Source organism: Elgaria multicarinata, chromosome 1 (assembly GCF_023053635.1).
Source record: "Elgaria multicarinata webbii isolate HBS135686 ecotype San Diego chromosome 1, rElgMul1.1.pri, whole genome shotgun sequence".
NCBI classification, from domain to species: domain Eukaryota; kingdom Metazoa; phylum Chordata; class Lepidosauria; order Squamata; family Anguidae; genus Elgaria; species Elgaria multicarinata.
In genome coordinates this window covers 212,644,488-212,665,891 of record NC_086171.1, presented here as the reverse complement: position 1 = coordinate 212,665,891, position 21,404 = coordinate 212,644,488, and the positions used below count along the sequence as shown (strand labels likewise).

The 21,404-nt window shown below is 40.9% G+C and overlaps 1 protein-coding gene across 5 annotated transcripts in view; it reads right to left on the bottom strand.

Moving 5' to 3' along the window:
* ZBTB46 (zinc finger and BTB domain containing 46) overlaps positions 1-21,404 on the bottom strand; it is an 83,912-nt gene that overhangs the window by 55,311 nt on the left and 7,197 nt on the right. For all 5 annotated transcript variants that reach the window (XM_063147370.1, XM_063147377.1, XM_063147362.1 and 2 more), the window contains one exon: positions 11,546-12,515. In XM_063147370.1, the coding sequence (XP_063003440.1) occupies positions 11,546-12,482 (937 nt within the window). In that variant the 5' untranslated portion in view covers positions 12,483-12,515. The remainder of the gene's footprint in view (positions 1-11,545; positions 12,516-21,404) is intronic.

Sequence of the window (21,404 nt, the reverse complement as noted above, 5' to 3'; positions counted from 1 at the left end):
TAAAAAAAACATCAGAAACATAAAAACAACAGTCTAAAAACAACAGTCTAAAAACATTAAACATAAGTTTAAAAACATTCAGTTTCTCTATTTGTATCATATACATGGGGCAAATAAATGCTGGCTTGATGCTATAGCCAAGGTGGTATTTGTGGTTGCCGTTGATACTCCCCACAACCAGTTCCTCATGCTGTTTCAGCCTGCTGCAAGGTGTACTGGGGACATAAAAAATAAGACCCTTCCCCCAAGTCCTTTGGACATATCAGAGGACTCAGGGATGGGGAAATTGTACTGAGTTTTGGAACAAGCAGAAACTCTATAGCTCAGCATGTGATAAGGCAACTCCTCCTCTGAGTTCTCTAGAATTTACAGAGAACACACGGGTAGGGATGTGCATATGTTGCTGGGGTATCCTGAACAGGGCAGCAATTCTAATTTGTAATCTAGCAGCGAGGGGAACCGAGACCCTGATGGGCACCCTTGTAGGTGTCTGTGGGAGCGCTGTCATGCATGTGCACCACACTGAGAACCCCATTAAATCTGCCTGGCACTTCTTGCATTCTAATATAAGATTAACTGCCTTGGCTGCTGTGTGGGATGTCCTTTGCCAAGACACAGATGGGAGAAGGGCAACCCTGTTGGATCTCTTGGACCTCTCAGCAGCTTACGATACTATCCACCACGGTATTCTTCTGGATCAGTTCTTTGGGTTGGGAGTTGGGGGCATTGTTTTGCACTGGTTCTGTTCCTGCTTGGATGGTTGTTTCCAGATGGTGGTTCTGGGGAATAGTTCTCCTTTCCATGGCAATTATGTCACAGGTTTATTTATTTATTTAGAATATTTATATACCGCTCCCCATTGAAAAATTTCGGAGTGGTGTACAAGGTAAAATGAAAATAAAAAACAGAATAAAACAGTTAAAACAAAATTTAAAAGAAGCAAAAACAGAAATCTAAGGCTGCATGTTAAAGAAAGGCTTCTTGGAATAAAGACGTTTTCAGGAGGCGCCGAAAGGAGTACAAGGTTGGAGCCTGCCTGACCTCCAGAGGCAGGGAATTCCACAGGAGGGGCGTCACCACGCTGAAGGCTCTTCCCCCGGTGGATTCCAATCTGAGGATGGATCTATGTGGAACCACCAGGAGCAGGCCCTCGGATGACCTCAGTGACCGGGCAGGTTGGTAAGGGAGAAGGCGCTCTCTCAGGTATCCTGGTCCCAAGTTGTTTAGGGCTTTGTACACAAGTACAAGAACCTTAAACCTGGCCTGGTCTCCCATTGCTATTTCATATCTACATTAAACCTGTGTGGGAGGTTATCCATAGATGTGGGATGAGGTGCCATAAATATGCTAATGAAAGCTAAAAGAACATCTCCTCTCATATGTATATGCTTGGACTCTTTGTTCTTCAAAAGTCTTACTCTGAGTGCCTCTGCTGAAGGAAGCCAGACAGGTGGCTACAAGAGAGAGAGCCTTCTCAGTTCCCCACTTAGGGAATGTCCTCCCCAACAGAATTCACCTGGTATCTACATTGTTATCTTTTCAATACCAGACAAAGACCTTTCTTTTCTCTCAGGCATTTTAGAGACCACGTTCTAGATTTTTATGGCCGTTATCTATTCCTGTGCTGTCTGCTGTTTTGCATTTTATTCTTTTTAGTATTTGCATGTATTTATATTTTAACTGTATTGCATTCTAGTCTTTTAACTGTTCGTAGCCCACCCACAGGATGTTTGTTATTGGGCAGATTAATAATATAATAAATAAATAAATGCTATGTTTTATATTTTTAAATGTTTTACATTGTATGACAGCTAGTCAAACAAGCTCAAAATAAGCTAAGTGAAAGAATTGTTTACTGACTCATTTTTTAAAACTTAGCATCTGAACTGGAACTGAACCAGTATAGTAGTACACAGTACTACACAGTAGTACACAGCCCAAAAGCTAATGAAGGATGGATAAATATCTAGGGCAGATTTTATTCCTTTTAAATCCAAAAGAGCTAGGAAAGAAACTTTATTTAAAATACTTATAACTTTTTGTCCAATGAGGATGTTGAAAGCAGTTTAACGAAGATATAGAAGCATAATAAAATATAATCATAACACCAGCAGCGATAAAACAGAGGTGAATAAGGGCAGAGTGAAAAATTAATTCTCTCATGTGACAAATGCCCACTAAAATAGCAGGGGTCTGACTTGTCTATTTGAGAGAGATGAAGAGCCAGGGGAGGTTCCCTCAGAAAGGAGTTCCATCATCTAAGCACCAAATGTTCACATAGCTACCCACTGCATAGGTGACTAGGGAGTACAGAACAGGGTCTCCAAAGATGATCCAACATTTGAGAGAAGGCAGCGTTTACAATATCCTGCTCCCAAGTCAATATGGCTATAAACGGTCAAACAGCACTTAGAATTGGGCCTCGAAATCAAGGGTGTTTCCAGACAAGGCTTTTAACTGTGCAATCACACTGCCTCATTCATGGAATTTTACGGAGGAGGCTTCATGACAATGTCTTCCATTTGTAGTCCTACTGTGTTAACCCACTGTTCTTTCCTTAACAAGAAAATCCATTAAAGTGGAAAGTAAGAAATTATTTAATTAAAGTGTTTTTATGCCACTCCTCAGCCTGAAAAGAGGATCCTGGTGGTACTTGCAATCAGTAAAAGGCAGTCCCTGTCCGCAGGCTAACAATCTAGGGAAAAAATGTGCATAATGACTGGATTCACACAACACACTAACCTATGATAGTTTATTTTCCAGAAAACCCATGATGGGTTGTGTGTTGTCTGTGGCATGTCCCTGCTCCACCCCAGTGCTATTTTCCCCAAATAAGCCACCCTCGGAACTCTTGTTCTGCAGTAAGGGTTATTTTACATATGATGGGTTAGTGTGTTGTTTTTGTACAATGTGGGTTACAAAGATTGCCTACGAAGCTCCTCGGCAAGAGCTGCCAAAAAAGGTGCAGCCGCTCTGCTCCTCTCAAGTGACCTCTATTTCCACCGCAAAGGAAGCTGAAATACCTGCCCGGCTGAGCAGGAGAACTACAGGAGGATGAAGGGCATGGCGTGTGTGAAATAAACTGCTCTGTGTAGCTTGTTTGCTTGATTGTCTAATAGGAGCACAGTAGGTTGTTTGCATAACCCTCTACACAGCATAACATGCCACCCATCACGGGTTAGCGTGATGTGTGAATCCAGCCAAGGTCTTTTGATTGGTATTCGCTGGGAGCTGTCTGTCTGGGAGCATCCCAACTGGGAGCTGATGAAGATGACACAAAGCCAGAATTATATATTCCATAAAACAGCCTTCCCCAACCTGGTGCCCTCCAGATGCTTTAGACTACAACTGTCAGCATTCCTGACCATTAGACATGCAGACTGGGGCTGATGTGAATTTGAGTCCAAAACATCTGGAGGGCACCAGCTGGGGAGGCTGCGAGTTATGCTCCTGTTAACACTCATTCTGTATTAGCTGCAGTTTTCAAACACTTTCCAAAAGCCAGACCCACATAGAGCGCATTGCACCAGTTTAATCTGGAAATCACCAAGGTGTGTATAATGGTGGCCAAACTTTTTGTGCAGGAGAGGGTGCAGCTGGCATACAAACCTACATGTAAAACACTTTCCTGGTTACGCCGCCATTCAGCCAAAAAAGGCTCTCACGGCGGCTTACAAAAGTATTTCTTGACAGTCCCTGCCCACAGGCTTACAATCTAAAAGACATGACACAAAAGGAAAGGGGATTGGGAGGGAGGAGGAGGAGGGGGGAAAGGAAAACAAATTCAGGCACTACAATCTTAGTTGGAAAGTTCAGCAGTTACAGTTGACAGCAGGAGGGAGGGGGCTCTCAGCTGGAGCTGGACCCAGGCATGGTGGAGAGCTGCCTGGCTGCTGCTTCCTCCCTCACTGGTGGCCTCTGCAGTGACAGGTGCAAGCAGGAGGGAGGGGGCTCTCAGCTGGAGCTGGACCCAGGCATGGTGGAGAGGTGCCTGGCTGCTGCTTCCTCCCTCACTGATGGCCTCTGCAGAGACAGTTGACAGCAGGAGGGAGGGGGCTCTCAGCTGGAGCAGGACCCAGGCACGATGGAGAGGTGCCTGGCTGCTGCTTCCTCCCTCACTGATGGCCTCTGCAGAGACAGTTGGTAGCAGGAGGGAGGGGGCTCTCAGCTGGAGCTGGGTAGGATACATGTAGTATCCCTCAGGCATAGGGACCATACGGGTGAGCTTTCCTGCTCAGCCTGCCACTTGCCCCTAGACTACCAGGCAATAACTTCAGAGTCTTTTCCTTGCTGGATTCCTTTATTACTAAAACCTCCTAGAACAGTGACACTCCAAAACCCTGTAGCAAGGCCCACACCACCAAGTGGCTGAAACAGAGGCCCCGCTCAGGCCTTTTACATTTTACCCATGTCCTATGTGAATGAAGCAGCAGTAAAATACTATCCAAGTCTGCATTAACCGGACTGTAACAGCAGTTCTCTCCTTAACATAGAGCACAGTTCTGCAGAGAAGCAATCACATAAAAAAATTCTTCACTATGATAGCAATGAAGTATAATCTCTTTCAACTGATACAGCAGAAATAACCCTTGTGGGATCCTTCGTCTGGTCAACTAGAAATCTAAAACTTCTCCTATGGCAGTTTTTGTAAATTTATTTATTTATTACATTTTTATACTGCCCAATAGCCGAAGCTCTCTGGGTGGTTCACAAAAACTAAAACCATGAAAAGCATAATAAAACAAGAGTTGCAACCAAGGAGGTGGAAGGATGTGTCCATCTAGCTCAGCCTTTTACAGTTCTAAGCAGGAGATCTGAATCTGAATGCAAGGTACTGTCTAGGGGGTGGCATCTTAAAACAGATACCCTTTTTTCCTGAGTGAGAGGGAGATGGGGGAAAGAACAACGGCTCCTGGTTGCACAAGGATGAAGCTTTTGGCTGTGTAAAATCACAAAAGAGAGCTCCCAGTGCTGAGCCAGGCTGCCGAATCTCAAGTTGACCGGGACCACTGTTGCCACGGCTCAGTGTCTCAGAACCGGATATGTTCTCCCCTTTGTTATCTCTACTACTCTAATCAACTTGGATGAGCAACATGTAGCATACTTTTTGTACTGAAAAGATGAACATGCTTTTTTTAAAAAAAAAATCATCATAATTAAGATAATAAATTCAAAGCAAGAGGCACTGAATGTTGCTATAATAGTTTCTTTTTACACATACTGTTCTTATTACAAGGCATAGAATGCTCTGGTTAAAAACTTGCACACACTTTCAAAATTACATCTTGTAGCCTGGATCCTGTTTTCAATATGTCTGAAGTGCCTAGTTCATTCATCCTTAAAAAAACCAAGTTGTCTATTACTGACAACATGCAACCTTGGATTGGTACCAAAAGGGTTGCATCCACCTGTTCAGACTTCACACTGGAAGAAAGCATTCAGGGGGCAGTCTTCATGGAAACGCATTGAACATTGCTTTCAGCTTTTCTCCGCTTTTTTCTGAAATCAGCTTTGGTCCATCAGTGGCATCTGAAGCTGAAAACAGTGGACTATATCCCTCCCAAACTAAGGGGTTTCACAGGTCACACTGCACTCTAAATTCTGTCTTACTTGGGGGTCGGGTAGGTAGAGTCCCACCAATCGAAATGAACATCAACAATGAGAGACTTGGTCCCCACCTCCCTCTTTGCCCTGCTGAGGGACGGGAAATGTATCCCACCAACAAATGTGGTTGCCAGTCCACAGAAACAAGACTCTCCATACTGCTAAAGCATCGAACCATTAAAGCAGTGAAACTTTAACATATCCCAATGCTGAATGAGAGACTCTGTAAATCCCCCCACCCCCGGTGAATGTTTACTGAGAAGTAAGAAATAACTCCTGCTCCCTTGCAGTGACTCTTTAATGCATCTTTAACTTCCAGCTCTGACATTGCACTAAAGTGATGTAGTTCAATAGTGATATAGTGCCATGGTGATAAAGAGCTGTTGTGCAATATTGCTACTGTGATACAAGTTCAGAAACCAATGGAAGAAAGTGGTGGTGGAGGGGCTACAACTGTGTTTTATCGCAGTAGTTCTAGTGCAATACAGCGCGGAGTAATAGCAAGGAAAAGACTGAAGAGCAGCAGGAAGGGGGCAATCAAGGTAGTAATTACGGCCTCAAAGCTCTCTGGGAAGCACCACCTCTTTCCAAAGCCCATGAGTGCAAAGGGCCGGAAGACACAGAAATATAACAAAAGGGAGGGCACCACCCCTTGACTACCCCTTCACCAGGTCAGAACAGGTCACAGACGCACCCCGTAGGAACAGCAGCCATGCTGAATTTAATTCAGAGGAATGGGGCACGCAGAGAGAAAGAACCGCAACAGAGCTGCTTTTAAGGGGGAAATCCACACTAAAACAACTCTGCAAAACACGCCTTTTCAAGAGGAATGCTGCGGAGTTGCTGTGCTTTGACCACAGTGTCATCTGTTGCAAACGACCCTGATGTGCTCTCCAACCACATTAAATCAGCCATATAGATTGGCCCCTGGTAAGTAGCCTTTTTCACTAAAAGGAATTTTTAAAAAGCCACCAGAGCCATAATGAAACATTTAATACACTAATATATGGTTATGCTTGGTGCTTCCTATTTATGAATACCACATATTTAACTTGCATATTTCATAAACTCAACAAAGGTGCAAAAACAGACAGAAGTATAGTACTGTGCAAAAAGTCTTAGGCCACAGAAAATTATGTTTACAGTTATTTATCTGGCCATTAAGTGTTTATTAGCTCAGAAGAACACTATATAACATTAGAATGAATAGAAAGAAACACTAATAAAGTAAGAATTCCTTGTATTTTCCAAAAGGTTTTTGATATCTTGTGAATGGCTAGAAGGCCATGTTTCCCAAACCTGTTCTTGAGGGACCCCAGCCATTCCATGTACTATATTTGTTAAATTCCACCAGCAACACACCTGATTCAACGTAATGAGTTATTGATTAGTCAAACCAGGTGTGCTGGTGGTGGAATTTAACAAATATAGTACATGGAATACAACATGGAATGGCTGGGGTGTCTCGAGGAGAGGTTTGGAAATGGCTAACCAACACAGTTTGGCAGACATAAAATCAAAGTTTTGCATCAACAAGGCAATTCTCAGCGAGCAATAACCTGCCTAACCGGATTTTCAAGATGTGGTGTTCAAGCTGTCATAAAGAAGTTCAAGGCCGAAAATGCAGTGGAGGACCCCAAAAGCTGTCTGCATCTGATGAACAGTACTTAAAGGTCACTACCTTGAGGGACAGAAGGAAATCCAGTGAGGTGCTTGCTCAACATCTGTCAGAGTCATGTGGCACCAAAATACACACTTAGATGGTGAGAAGAAGTCTTAAAAGAAATGGTCTTGTAGGGCATGTTGCCACTAAGAAATCATTCCTGCAGAAAGGCAACAAGCAGAAGCGATTGCAGTAAGCAAAAGAATGTAAAGCATGGAGCGACAATCTGTGGCAGGAAGTCTTATGGGGCGATGAGTCCAAATTTGAAATCTTGGTTCACAAAGATGCCAATATGGCAAGAGAAGAGTTGGTGAGAAGTACATTGATGCCTGTCTGCAGCCTTCTGTGAAATACGGTGGCGGCTCTGTCATGGTCTCGGGGGTGTATTTCAGTCAATCGTGTAGGGGATCTGAAGGAGACCTACACTGTTTTATAGAAGTATTGAACTGCACTGATAACTGTTGGGACACATTACACATTCCATATACCAGTTTCATAGTGTTATTTCCTGCTTTTTATTCCACATTATCCAAAATACTGCAACAAATGTCATTGTGTGTTCTACGAGAGATACGTGTGCAAGAGGGATATAGCGTTACCGTTATGGGATCATAATGATTTGACACAAGTTGTATATCCAGCCCTCATCAAACATCAATGGAATTATTAACGTTAAGGAAGTCAAAAGAAGGGTTATGGCAATTCCTGCAAGAAGCTTGGAAGAATATACCACAGGACTACCTGAAAAAATTACAAAACAGTCTACCAAAGAGAATTGCTTTAGTTTTGTATTCTAAGGGAGGTCACATAAAATACTAACTTGTTTTAAAAACACAAGAAGTTTTTGTTACTTTTCATTGTATTAATGTTTCTTTGTGTTTACTTCAATGTTATATAGTATTTCCCCCCCAAAACAAATAAACCCTTACTGCTCAGATAAATGCTTCAATTTCCATTTTTCAGAGTGGCCTAAGACTTTTGCACAATACTTTGTATCACACAGAATTTGAAGAAAATCTTCAAGAAACAGAGATACTGGATATTATATAGCTCTTCATTTTGCATAAATGGTTTCCCATAGTCAAAAATCCTTGGTATTACCACCACTTTAGAGAATTAAAAGCTTTCCCTGCTACTTCAGAGCTGAATTTTATGTTCCTCATTAATTTCTCTATTTGAGCCCTAAGTAATATGGCTATTTTTCATTCATTTTCATTAATAATTTCAACTATTAGCATACCTATGGGTTTTAAAAATTCAACACTTTAGAGTTTAAATCAGAAGGTTTATTTATATAATGACCCAAAACAGTTCCCAATCACATTTTATCCATTTTACATAATTATTGCCCATCTGTGTTTTGCACTCAGCAACATAGTGATGTAAACTAAGTTATTCCCATTGGCTGGAAGAAAGCCTTGCTTTTATTCACTACTCTCTTTCCCTGTCCAACAAACCACTCCAATCCTGCAAGATGTGCCTTTTATCCCATGGGTTGGTACATCCAATAGGCACTCCCCTCTGTGGGGTGCGGAAAAAAATTGAGGGGGCAGCAATTTTCAATGAGACCATGATGTGCTTATTAGAGGAGATAGGAGCAGGCAAAGGCAACATCAGGGTCACCTCCAGCTCAATCCCCCCACTACCCCCAGGCTAACTGACATCAACAGCCCCGTGGGAAAGGAGGACCGAGGAAGGCATGAGCAGGCAAAGGGAACATCAGGGCCTGCTCCAGTTGGACTGCCCACCCACCCTGGGAGAAGAACAGGGCCATTCCAGCAGTCTTACTGATAGTCTACTTAATTTTTCTCTCTTCCTTCCTCAAACCCTTTTCCTTGTGTGCACTGTGACTTTTTAGATTGTAAGCTTGTGGGCAGGGACTACCTCTTTTGCTGATTGACTGTAAATCATTCCAGGAGTCTTTTTTAGCTGAGGAATGGGATACAAATATTTTAAATCAATTAATTAATATCTTTTCAACTCCTCATCAGCCAAAAAGTGTATCAGAGTAGCTCACATACTATCAGTAAAACAACCCAATCTAAATACATGATCATGAGGGAAAAATGAAGTAGTCTTTCAGCAGGGTTGTTGGAATGGCTTTTCTTTCCCTCTCATCTCACTCTGTACAGTCTGCTGCCTTGGCTGGCTCGTGGTGACACCCCTCTGTCTGCAATCCAGTCCCAATAGTCCATTTCTCTGCCCAGCCATTTACAATTAAAAACATAGATAGCAGAATGAATTCATGGATTTTTCATCTTGCCTAGTTTGGCTCTTAGGGCAGTATCCAACATTGCCTATGTATCAGGAGACAACAGGAAGCTAGCAGTTCCTAAGACATCTGGAAATGAACCCGAACACTCATTTCCAGAACAGGTAAGGTCAGAAGCTCACAGAAGGGAGCTCCACTGACCTGTTCCATCTCATTTTTGGCTGCTTTAGGAAGCACTAACTTCATGTTGCTCTAGTGGTTGGTCCCAATAGTGGTTGGTGCAACATTATGAGCAGAGATGCAGCAGCAATATTGCATACTGCCCTTAATCTCTACTTAGATCTAGCTAGCTACAAGCCTGCCTCATTTTCTGGGCGTCACAGAACAAATATTATACAGAGTCAAAGGGAGAATAAACTTTAAGCAACGTACACACACCCTAAGGCAATACAAAAGAAAAATAAGGAAAGGACACGGTACAACAAAGCTAAGGTTTAAACAGCTGTCTTAACAGAGATGAAAGCAAGGCAAAGATGCTGCCCTGCCCAATTTCACATACATAAGCTGACGAGACTGTTTAATCTTATTTCAACACTGGTGACAAGACAGCATCCTCCAACGTAGCTGAGAGCCACAGGCTAGCTTCTGGGCACAGGGCAGGCTGTATGGAACACATATCTCTGTCCTCTAACACCTTGTCTCTACTCTGTGCCCACCCACCATAGCATCTGCTGTCTGAGAAAACTGCCCTCTGCCTAAACCTAGGACTTTCAGTTCATATTTTTCTAGGTGGGTGAAGGGTGGAGGACGACTTGTATATTTTTCCCATGAGGCATAAAACAGCTGAGGTGGGGGATTAATTGGAAAAATGGTACATGATTACCCCTCTTCCCCCCCCCCCCCCCCGGTTCTGCAGTCTCAACCCAAGTTATGCCCGCATCCAACCATAAAGAACTGTGGTAAAGAGAAAAGAACTATGGTAGATTCTCATCACAGGTCTCCCACATCCTGCTCCAAGTATCAAACCATTTATTTTGCTTGTAAAGAGAGAAGATTACCAGATGACCTTTGGCCATTGTTCCTTGCAGCAAACAGTAAAAAGCAAATACACATTTAAAATTAACATAAATGCCGCCAAGTATTCCCGTTTTTAAATATTAATTCAGGAATAATAAACAAAAGTATAGCACAAGTAACTGTTCTTTCTATGTGAGCAACATTCTAGATACTTTAAGCTATTCTGTAGCTCACAGGTACATGGGTGCAGATTAGTGAACTGACAGAAATATGGCAGGGGCCTTGGGATGGCAGGTTTATACTTCACTGAAAGCCAATTATTAAAATAGCTACTTAACGGTTTGTCTGTCATACTTTAACATGACCAAGAAACGGAAGCAATTCTAGGCAATGTTTGTCTGCTCACCTTGTGTTGCTTGAGTGTGTAATTTCTCTCCTCCCCCTCCACTTGACTGCTGTTTTTGCAGAGCTAATGAGAAGGGTGAGATACATTCCCCGAAGTGTCCTTCATGTACTGTATACATGCATATTTGGCCATCAATTTCATGGCCAAATCACTCACTATGCAGGAAATCCAGTCAGAGATGTCCAGTCCTTTTTGATTTAGTATAGTTTAAAAGAGCTGCAAAGGATTCTGAATTTGATTAAAGGCATTTGGGGAAGGGGTGCTTAACTGCAAATTTAAATCCTCCCCAAAATTGTTAATAATCCTGTGGCAGGGAAGTAATACAGGTACAGCATTTATGTTATTGACAGAGTCTTCGGAGGAGTGGATGGAATTAAGAGTAGGGAAGGAAAGTAAAACAAATAGTGCATCATACGTGGTTTGGCCCTCAGGTAATCTAAGGTTTTGCAAGTAGTGGGAGAAAAAGGAGAAGAAAAGGAGTAGGGGTGAGGAAAGAAATAGCAAATTGAAGGGAGGAACAAGAGCCCATTCCTCCCCTACAGTACATACAGCCAGGCCATCAACATGTATATGTGTTTAATTACTATACCATGGATATTCACATTATATAATTTTACAGAGACTGAAGAAACAAAATTCTTACTTGCTTCTCGACTACTATAGGGCCATCCAGGGGCAGATAGAAAAGGTGGCACTGGAGAGCTTGTCCTGCTGTCATCACCCAGTTGCTGTGTAATATGGCGCACAGTGTCCTTGTTTTTCCTATTCTTTCTGCGCCCTGTAGGCTGCCATCCATCTGTAGCACCTTGTTCTGAAAAAGTATTCTGCATTGCCCCATCTTTGGTAGACTGCAACTCATTCCCACCATAATGAGATGGTGAGATCTGCTCTTCTTTGATACGCAAGGATCCATAGCCCAAATCACTAGACCAAAGAGACTGGGATGAAATGTCATCATGACTATCCGTTTTTGGTTCTTGATCCTCTTTCCCATATGTACTTCCTCCTTCGTGACAGCTAGCAATGGCTGAATCACCAGAGGAGTTTGCTGGACTTGTCCGCCGAGCCAGCCAGGGAGATATGCTCCTACCAGCTACTACCGCTGAAATCAAAGCATCTGTACTGCTGCTGGAAGGAGCCCCAAGTTCATAATCAATAAGATCGTCTGATGCATCAGACTTTATGCTTATGTCAAGAGCGGCCTTTATGAAATTGTGACAAGCTTGCACAATATCAGTCATCTGGAGATAGCTAGCAGCTGACATCACCTCAATAACATTCCTGCTGGTCAATGCAAGGTGTGCCGAATACATGAAGTCAATGATAGCTTTAAAGCCCTGTGCTGTTACAATATCTAAATGTGTAATTGTTGCCTGGTCAGAGGTCTTCTGCACCTGGCAGTACAGCGTCTTGAAGTAGCGGCTGCTCCCAAGTAAAATGTTTTTGTGAGCCTTGAAAATCTTTCCCTCCACTATAATACAAACATCACAGAGGATACCATGCTGTCTTTGTTCATTGAGTTCTTGAAGCAGATGACGATAGTGGGAGGCAATCTCCATGTCTTCCTTTCGATTATTCATTTAGAAATATTTGTGCTACTGCTTCTGCACACTCTGTGAGGGAGAAATAGAAGTGTTACCATATTAAATGGACTATCATACTATGTAGGTCACCACAGAAAATTCCAAAAAGACATTAAAGTATCTCCCCAGATTTGAACAGGATGCTAAGACATTATTCTTAGAATAGAAAGTTCATTACTTGTGCGATATATCACCATCAGTAACAGAGGACCAAACTAGACTGGACATGAAAATGTGTCTTTGCATTCATTTATTTATTTATTTATTTATTGTTGTTTTCAAATATTTATATACTGCTTTCCTTTAAAAATATCTGGAAGCTATTAATGTGCAGGGAATGTGTGGGGGGGAGAGAAACTACCCTATTTCTTTGATTCTAAGACACACTTTTTTCCCCATATAAACATCTCTAAAAATGGGGTGCGTCTTAGAATCGCGGGTGTGTCTTAGGTGTTTTTTTTCTGTTGGTGGTACTAAAATTATTGTGCGTCTTAAAATCAATGGCGTCTTACAATCGAAGAAATACGGTATCAAGATCTCAGCAGGTGAGAGGGATTTCACTATTTGCCCCCTTGCTGAGATCCTGAGGAAAATCCCATCTCTAAAGCTGCTATTTGCATTCAGAGGAAATCTACGATTTGCATCAATGGGGGATTCCTTTCACTGGAAATAGCAGCTTTAGAGGAGGGATTTTTCTCAAACCCTCAGCATTGGAGGAAAGGGTTAAATCTTCCTCACTAGTTGCAATCTCAATCATTATCAGGCAGCCTGCCCCCCACTACTGATTCTATTTGCATTTTCAAAAAACTGTACACAAAGATGCATTCAACATCAGGTCTAGTTTACCCTGAAAAAATAACCTACACACAACAAGTTTGACACATCAGTTACACTGTTAGAGTGTATTAAAAATGATTGCCCTGAAGTTTATCTCTTTATGCACCAGACAGCTAAATATTTGGGACGCATTCTCAACTTAGAGATGTACAATTTCCAGAATTTTAAAAGCCATGGAAAAAACCATTCCCCCCCATTTTTTGGGAGGAAGATGGAAATGTTTGGGAAAATGGGTAGGGGATTGCAATTATTAGCACTTTTTACAGATTGAAAGTCACTTTGTTACTTTAGGAACATAAAATGTAATTATGTACAAGTTGGTTTGTCATAAAGTTCTCACATTTGGCATTTTAAAATTAAGGAGTATTCAAACAATTATTTGCTTTTTAAATTTTTTACTTTTTTGTAACAAATGTTGCTACAAGCTCCTGAACTGTAAGGAACACCTGAACTGTAAGGAACCTCCTTGGTTTTGCCAGTTTATGAGCAGGCAAAAAACAAATTAAAAACAGCAACAGAAGAAACCATCAACATTAGTAACAAAAACAATTTTTATGTTTCTGCCAGTCCTTCAGAGTGCTAAAACAAAACATTCTATAATCCATTTTTTCTTCATTTTTTTCTTCCCCCCCCCCCCAATTTTTCAGAAAAAAACAAAGGCTTCCAAAAAAAAGCTCCCCCCCCCCATTTTTCCAGGCCTTCACATCTCTATTCTCAACACCCTAAAAATAAATCCCATAGTTTAGAAAGTTTTGTCTTGAGAAAGCTGTCAAGGAGGCATACTAGTATATTAAATTTTCAAATCGAGAGAAAGTATAATGTATTTATGACAACTACCTTGTGGGGTGGGGAATGGAAGAATTCCAAGTTTACGAAGAAATTCATTTAAGATCAGATCATGCTAGTATTGAAACAGTGTTTAGAGGCTATGCACAGCAAAGCATCATAGAGTAGTAGTTCCTCTGGAAAAAAATTATCCTTAAGACTAAATCAGAGACCTTTATCCTGAGAAAGCTACCTACGAATTCACTTCAAATAATTTACAAATTAAAGATGAGAATCGGAGGTGAAAACCAGCCACTTTCAAGTACCTCTTCATAGTACCTATCGTTATTCCCTTTATTTCAAGCATTCAGGCATGACTGTTGCTGCTTATGCAGCCAAAACAGCACCATCCACACATATTAGCAGGGTCAAGGAAAACCTAACATTTGCCAAAGTAAAAAAAAAAAACCTAGTGGGAACCCCAAACAGACCTCCAATGACAATATATTCACTTGTCACAGAATGCTAACTGGAGGGTGGTGGTGGTGTAACAGAAAACTGGGGAGGAGGAATGAAATGACTGGAATATCCTGGAGGAGGGCATAGTTGGCTGGCAGGAACCCTGAACAGGAGCACATACACTGCAATATTTTGCTGAGATGCTACTTGTTGTTACTTATTTCAAATGTGGACCACACATCCAGGAGTCTGATGGTTACTTTACACTATATTAACAGATGTTATATTTACACAATAAAGCAAAGGGAGCTAAATTTATTAAAACAAAGTTGATCATCTATATAATTTACTCTTTGCTTTCTGAATAGAGAAATCTTTAATTTTTTTGAATGGCTTGAAGGTTTGCGCAGAGACCGCCTTTACTGGGATATCATATGAAGAAGAATGGCATCCTCTCTGAAGGTATTACACATTCCCATTAGACATACAGCAACCTATTAATGACCCAAGGTAGTTAGTAAGCACCCACGGCTCAGAACACCCTGATATTTGTTTTTCAGTATAACCACCACCAAATCTGAATGGTAAATTCATCCTATGAAAACAAATCATAAAGTAATGAACTAACACAGCTACCATTCTGGCGTTCATAAAGTTGTTTTTCAGGGGTAGGAAACTTTTTGGGCCTGCTGTGGGCACCACCACAAAATGACTGCCATAGGTGGTGTGGGACAAGCAACCTGCACAAAAGAATAAATACAAGGTCCGAGACTGAATACATTAAACAACTTCTTTAAACCCAGACTTCTCAGCACCAAAGGAAACTTATTTCAGAGATGGCAAACTCTTTTTCTCGCCCCCGTCCCCTGCCAGCCAATATTCTCCACTATCATTTTCTCTCACACACTTTGGCTCACACCCATACAGTCTCTCATACCCTGGCTCACCAGCCATAAATATGTGTTGTCTGTCTCTCTCTCACAGACACCACATGCTTTCAGCCACCATCCACTCATGCATAAGCACAAGTACCCCATGTATCATTCTGTGTACCCTCATTGGATTCCTGCTAACCCCCTTCCGCCTACCATTCCTCTTCCTAGTACCCCCCCTTTTCTCCCTTGTCCTCCCACAACTGCTGGTCTCTTTAGCGCCCCCTCCCCCACAGCTCACCAGACAGAAATGAGAGGAGTCCCCTTTTCTCCCTTCTTTTTCTTGGTAGCTGGTGCACTGGAGAAGAAAGCATTGGGCTGGAGCCGGTGCCAACCTAATTTCCTAAGAACGTCTCTGAGCCAAACAGATTAATGGGAAATGAAGGCCCTCAATTTGCTTTGAAGCAATTCCATCTGCCAGTAAGAAAATAGGTTTAAAAAAAAAAAAAGTGGGAAGGATAGGGCACCACAATGGACGCAAAGAAAGGTGTGCAGGGGCACACTGTTGCCAGGGGCACCATGTTGCTTACCCCTGTTATATTTGCTGCTTTGTTGTTGATAACACCCAACGTTTCAAAGAGCAAACATTACCACCACCAGCCATTCCAGAAGCTGAGTTGAGGGAGATGAGAGGGAGAACAGCGCCATTCCAACCGTCCTACTGAAAGAATAAAAAAAAATTCCTCTTCTCTTCCCATTCCTCATGCATCTTGTCTTTTTAGAATGTTGGTTTGTGGGCAGTAACTGTCTTGTTTAATTGATTATATGTAAGCCACTCTGGGCACCTTTTTTTGGCTGAGAAGCAGCATACAAATACTTCAACTAAATAAATAAATAAAACATTTTCTTCTGTAAATCCCAATCCTATAGAGTAATTCTAGTTTTGTTAGACAACTTCTTTGTTTTCATTTTTCTTTTAAACTCGCAATCAAGGCACTTCTAAAACCATGACAAATAATTTCATACCATGTGGTTTCTGTAACAAATGTAAGGTAAGTGCTGTTCACATCTCCAAAGGTTACTTTTTCTGTTTTGAAGAATTCCTAAAATGCATTTGTTCCAGTTCATTTTTCCCATCTTCTTTTCTGTATATTTGCTGTGTCCTTTTGGTTGTAAGCTTTTGGAAAACATCTCTGTGTTTTTCAAAATGTAAAGTAAAGTACCTAGTTGCAGGTATCAATAACAACTATTTCCTAAGATCGACTACAGAAATTTCTGGCTAAAAGCCACCTCCAAAGTCAAACTAATTTATGTATAAAGAAATCTTATTAAAACACATTATCATCTGCTAAAGCCAGTACCTATTCTATAATGTATACTTATTCAGAATGAGAGTCAACACATACAACAACTTACTGCCAAGTTTCTAACACATAATCACACATGTGAAAGCAGTTAAGTATCTTCCACACAATATGGCTTTATGATCCAATTTATTTTTCTCTTATGCTGCCATGAATTAAGCTTGTTATTAATTCAGCTTCCATCAGAGGTGCAGTGTCCTTCCAATGTCTTCAGATAATTCTTTGTTGACACTAGGCTCATTATCTTTGTCTCCCTCTCCTCCTCTCTCCCTAGATAATTTTTCTTGGAAACACGAAGTCAGCTAATCACACGATGCAATCATTCCCCCTTGCCTCAGTATTTATCATCACATTTGGACCAGCTGGTATAACGGACCATCTTTTAGCTGAGAGAATGTTGAAGCAAACTATGTCAAGATCTGTTTGCTTTCTCAGGTATCTATTCTATATTTGGATTTGCTTAGTACCCTTCTATAATAATTATTGCCTTGCTCTTTAGCTAACTTACAACAGATAAGTAGCCAGAAGAATAATGACCAAGTTATCTCTTTTGGATTTAAGTATATTTAAATTTCTTTGATCTAGTACCAGGTTTTTGATTCCAAGCTAAAAACCCAATTCCTGAAACCAAGTATATAGGAACAATGTATCCAAATTATGATTTCTGTACCTTATAATTACAAATATATATATATTTGTAGAGCTCATTCATGGGCAGGTGTACAGAGTGGTCAGGATCTTCATGAGGAAAAAACTTGGGCTATAATAATTAAATCTAGGGAAAATTCCGTAAGAATTTTCAAGATGGATTAGATTTTTCTCTTGGAGGGTTTATTTTTTTATTATTATTGTCTACAGTGGGATACAGGGCAGGGCTGCCCTCTTTCTCTCTTGATATCTGATTTCTGTCTGGAACCTTTGGCATGTGCAATTAGGCAGAGCAGAGGAATTCATGGGCTTGCGCATGAGCAGGTTGAATATAAAACAGATTTATATCCAAATGACAAGTTATTATCAGTAGGTTAGAGTCTTCTATGCCAGAATAAATTGACATTTCCATGCACTTTTGGAAGTCCAACACAATCACATTTGACTTCAATAGAGGAAACTTCTCTAAAATGAGGGAACTGGTGAAAAGAGAGTTGAAAGGGGGAATCAAGAGGGTTAAATCCTTGCAAAATACATGGAGCTTACTCAAAAGCACAATAATAGAAGCTCAACTAAAATGTATTCCACAGGCTAGAGAAGTAGCGCCAAAGCCAAGAGGTCACCAGCATGGTTAACAAGCAGTGTCAAGGAAGCTATTGTAGAAAAGAGGACTTCCTTCAGAAAATAGAAGACTTGCCCCAGTGAGGAAAATAAAAGAGAGCACAAGCTTGCACAAAGGTGATGCAAGCAAACAATAAGAGATGCAAAAAAGCATTTTGAAGAGCACATCACTAATAACATCAGGGCCAACAATAAAGAATTCTTTAAAATATACCACAAGCAGGAAACGAGCTAGGGAAGCAGTTGGACCATTGGATAACAACGGAGTTAAGGGAATTCTAAAGGAGGACAAGGAGATTGCAGAGAAGCAGAATGAATTCTTTGCATCGGTGTTCACTGCAGAAAATACAGGACAGATGCCTGTGCCTGAACTGATGTTTTCAGGAAGGGGGGCTGAGGAACTGAGGTAAATAGTGGTGACAAAAGATGAAGTTCTCAACCTTATTGACAAATTGAAAGCAAATAAATCACCAGGCCCAGATAGTATCCATCCTAGAGTTCTCAAAGCTTTGTTAGATGTTGGTGATGTAATGCAGATAATGTGCCACTGAGGCGTATGATGCAGGTGTGTCCTGTGGTGGCTTCTTCTGGGTTGGAAGTTACTGACCGCATAAATTTTGCTGTTGAAAGATCTGTGAGAATTGTGTACGCTCATATGTTTTTAAATTCCTGTGATGGGATTAACAAATGGACAGAAAAAATAGATTTTGAGAGCTCTAACAGCTGCAAAGAAATTTATACTTCAAGTCTGGCAGGATAAACACCCATCACCTATTATTCAGTGAATTGAAGATCATACTGCTCTTGAACGCATACAGTCATGAATTTCATCTGGATGCTTATTTAGACATATGACATGCTTATTTTAATACATATATTTAAAAAAGAAATATCAACTGTTTTTAATCAATGGTATTGTGAATAGTTACTCTGACTGGATATGCTTTTATTCTTGTTTTTCTCATGTTCTTGCTATGTGTTATTGTTTGCAGGTTTTTCTCATCGCATGATGTTTCCCATGCATGTAATGTTCCTTATTTTTCCCTAAAATTATTTACTGTATTTTATTTTTATATTTCTTATGTATTGTCATCTCATAAACCTGATGTGATTTGAATAAATCTTAAGTTTATTCTATTTTTGTCCTTACTCTGGTCATCATCACTAGCTCACTGAAGTAACTTCAGTAGAGTTAAACTTTCAGGAAATAACCTGCATGAGAATGCTAAACAAAAGTCAAGTTTGCCATCTCTTAACATAAATGTCTAAATATGACAAAACAGCAGGCTGGCTAGAGAAGATAACTGCTTGAACAGAGGCCTTGCATTTTATTTACTAGTATTATCCATCTGAAGTAGCTTGAATGTCCATCAACATAGTCCTGATGCCACGGCAATAGCTTCTAGAACAGGGATTGGGAACCTGTGGCCTACAGGAGTTCCCCGTCTAGCCAGGCAGCATCTTCCCCTGGCCTTGCCTGTCTAGCCAGGCAGCATCTTCCCCTGGCCTTGCCTTGCCAGAGGGAAAAACACTTACCACCAATCAGGTGCTGATTAGAGATAAAAACTTTTCCATCTGTGGCAAAGCCAGGCCAAAAAGCAGCTGAATGATTCAGTCCTACTTCCTTCTGAGCCTTGACCTGCTTCCGAACTTCTTACCCTGCTTATTTGTGAGTAGCCATGATGCTCATGGTTACTTCTGAGTAAAAATGGTATTTGAAAATGCTGTGGCTTGCCCTGCTTCTCCTGCGTAGACATGCCTCGTCCTATAAGGATGCAATCCTATGCATGTTTAGACAGAAAAAAGACCTACAATTCCAAGCCAGCATGGCTGGCTGGAGAGATGTTGGAAATTGTAGGACTTTTTTCTGTCTAAACATGCATAGTATTTCACCATAAATAGGTAACAATAGAATAGGGGGGATTGGTAGGTGTTTCCCCCTCCCCAGAACCAGCCATTTTTGCCTGTGGTACCACCCACCACTTAAATGTGCCCAAGAGGTTCTTCAAAACGGAATCTGTCCCATAGGCTGAAGTGTTCCACACGCTTTCTAGAATGTACTCAAGTGGGATCATAACACTTCCACTTCAACTCAGTCCTCCATAGAAACTTTGTTTCAATTATTGTGTCAAATCATCTCTTTTAGCAATTATTCTTTCTTCTCTGTGTATCCTTTGCACGTTGCAAACCAGAACTGTTCTTCCCATACTGCTGGAACTGAGATGTATTGATCTGTGCAGTATGGTTCAGGCAGAAGAAAAACCATGATGAGTCAATCAAATTGAAGAGAAGAAGTACTCTGCAGAACCAAAGAGGAGCAGTTACATCCTAATAAGAGAGATCTGTAATTACTTTAGTGAGGAAGAAAAACAGGACTTGAACAATACAATGACCTCTAGCAATATTCTTTCTTTCTTTATATACTTACCTACAATTATTTGTAAACGGCTTATAGAGATTTCAAAGCAGTGTACCCAAATCATAAAAACATAAAAATATAAAAACAATACATAGAATCGATAGACCTATCTACATATCCATATGGATAAAGTACATGGCATGTTAAACTACACTGGAAGGTTTGCATAAATAGATGTGTCTTCAACATGAGCCTAAAAATAAGAAATGTTGGCACATGCCTAATCTCAGGGGGAAGAACATTCCACGTAGTGGGCACTACCAAGCTTTTCCAGACATGCAGGACAATTAATTTTTTTGGTTCTTCGTTTTCAATATGAAGCAGATATTCAGTTGCTCTTTAACTCTAGCTTATTGGGGGAGAGACAAGCCAGAGTTCCAGGTCCAGACATAATGCTAAACAGCTTTGTCCTTGAGTTGTTTAACTGCTTCTACTGGCAGCAGGAACAATCCAGTCATGTGAACTAACACACTAGCTCATTCACGGCAAACCAGGGTTTAAAAAACCCATGGGTTGTTCTGTGTAGAGAACTTAAAGGTAGAGTAAGAACAGAATATGATAAAACTGTAGTATAGATAGTAGCAGTAGTCAGAAAATTTTGACAGCTGCGGTTTAATAATCTCAGTTTTCTATCCTCTACAATGTGCCTCCTCCAGCTTCTAGATATGTAAAAAGCAAGCATACTGAAAGCATTGTTGATCACTGAGATGAGGAACAATAATAACGGTATAAACAAGAACAAATAAAATTGGAATAGTGAATTTATATGTAAAAATCATGCCACAATAATCTCTTATACACAGATATAGTGATTTGCCTGGAGATGGGCAGAGAGAAAGAGCACAGGATGTCCAGATAGGTTATACAACAAAGCCACTTTTCGTAGGTCCCACTGCACAGGGCACAATATTCCTTTCCCCACACAATGAGTTAG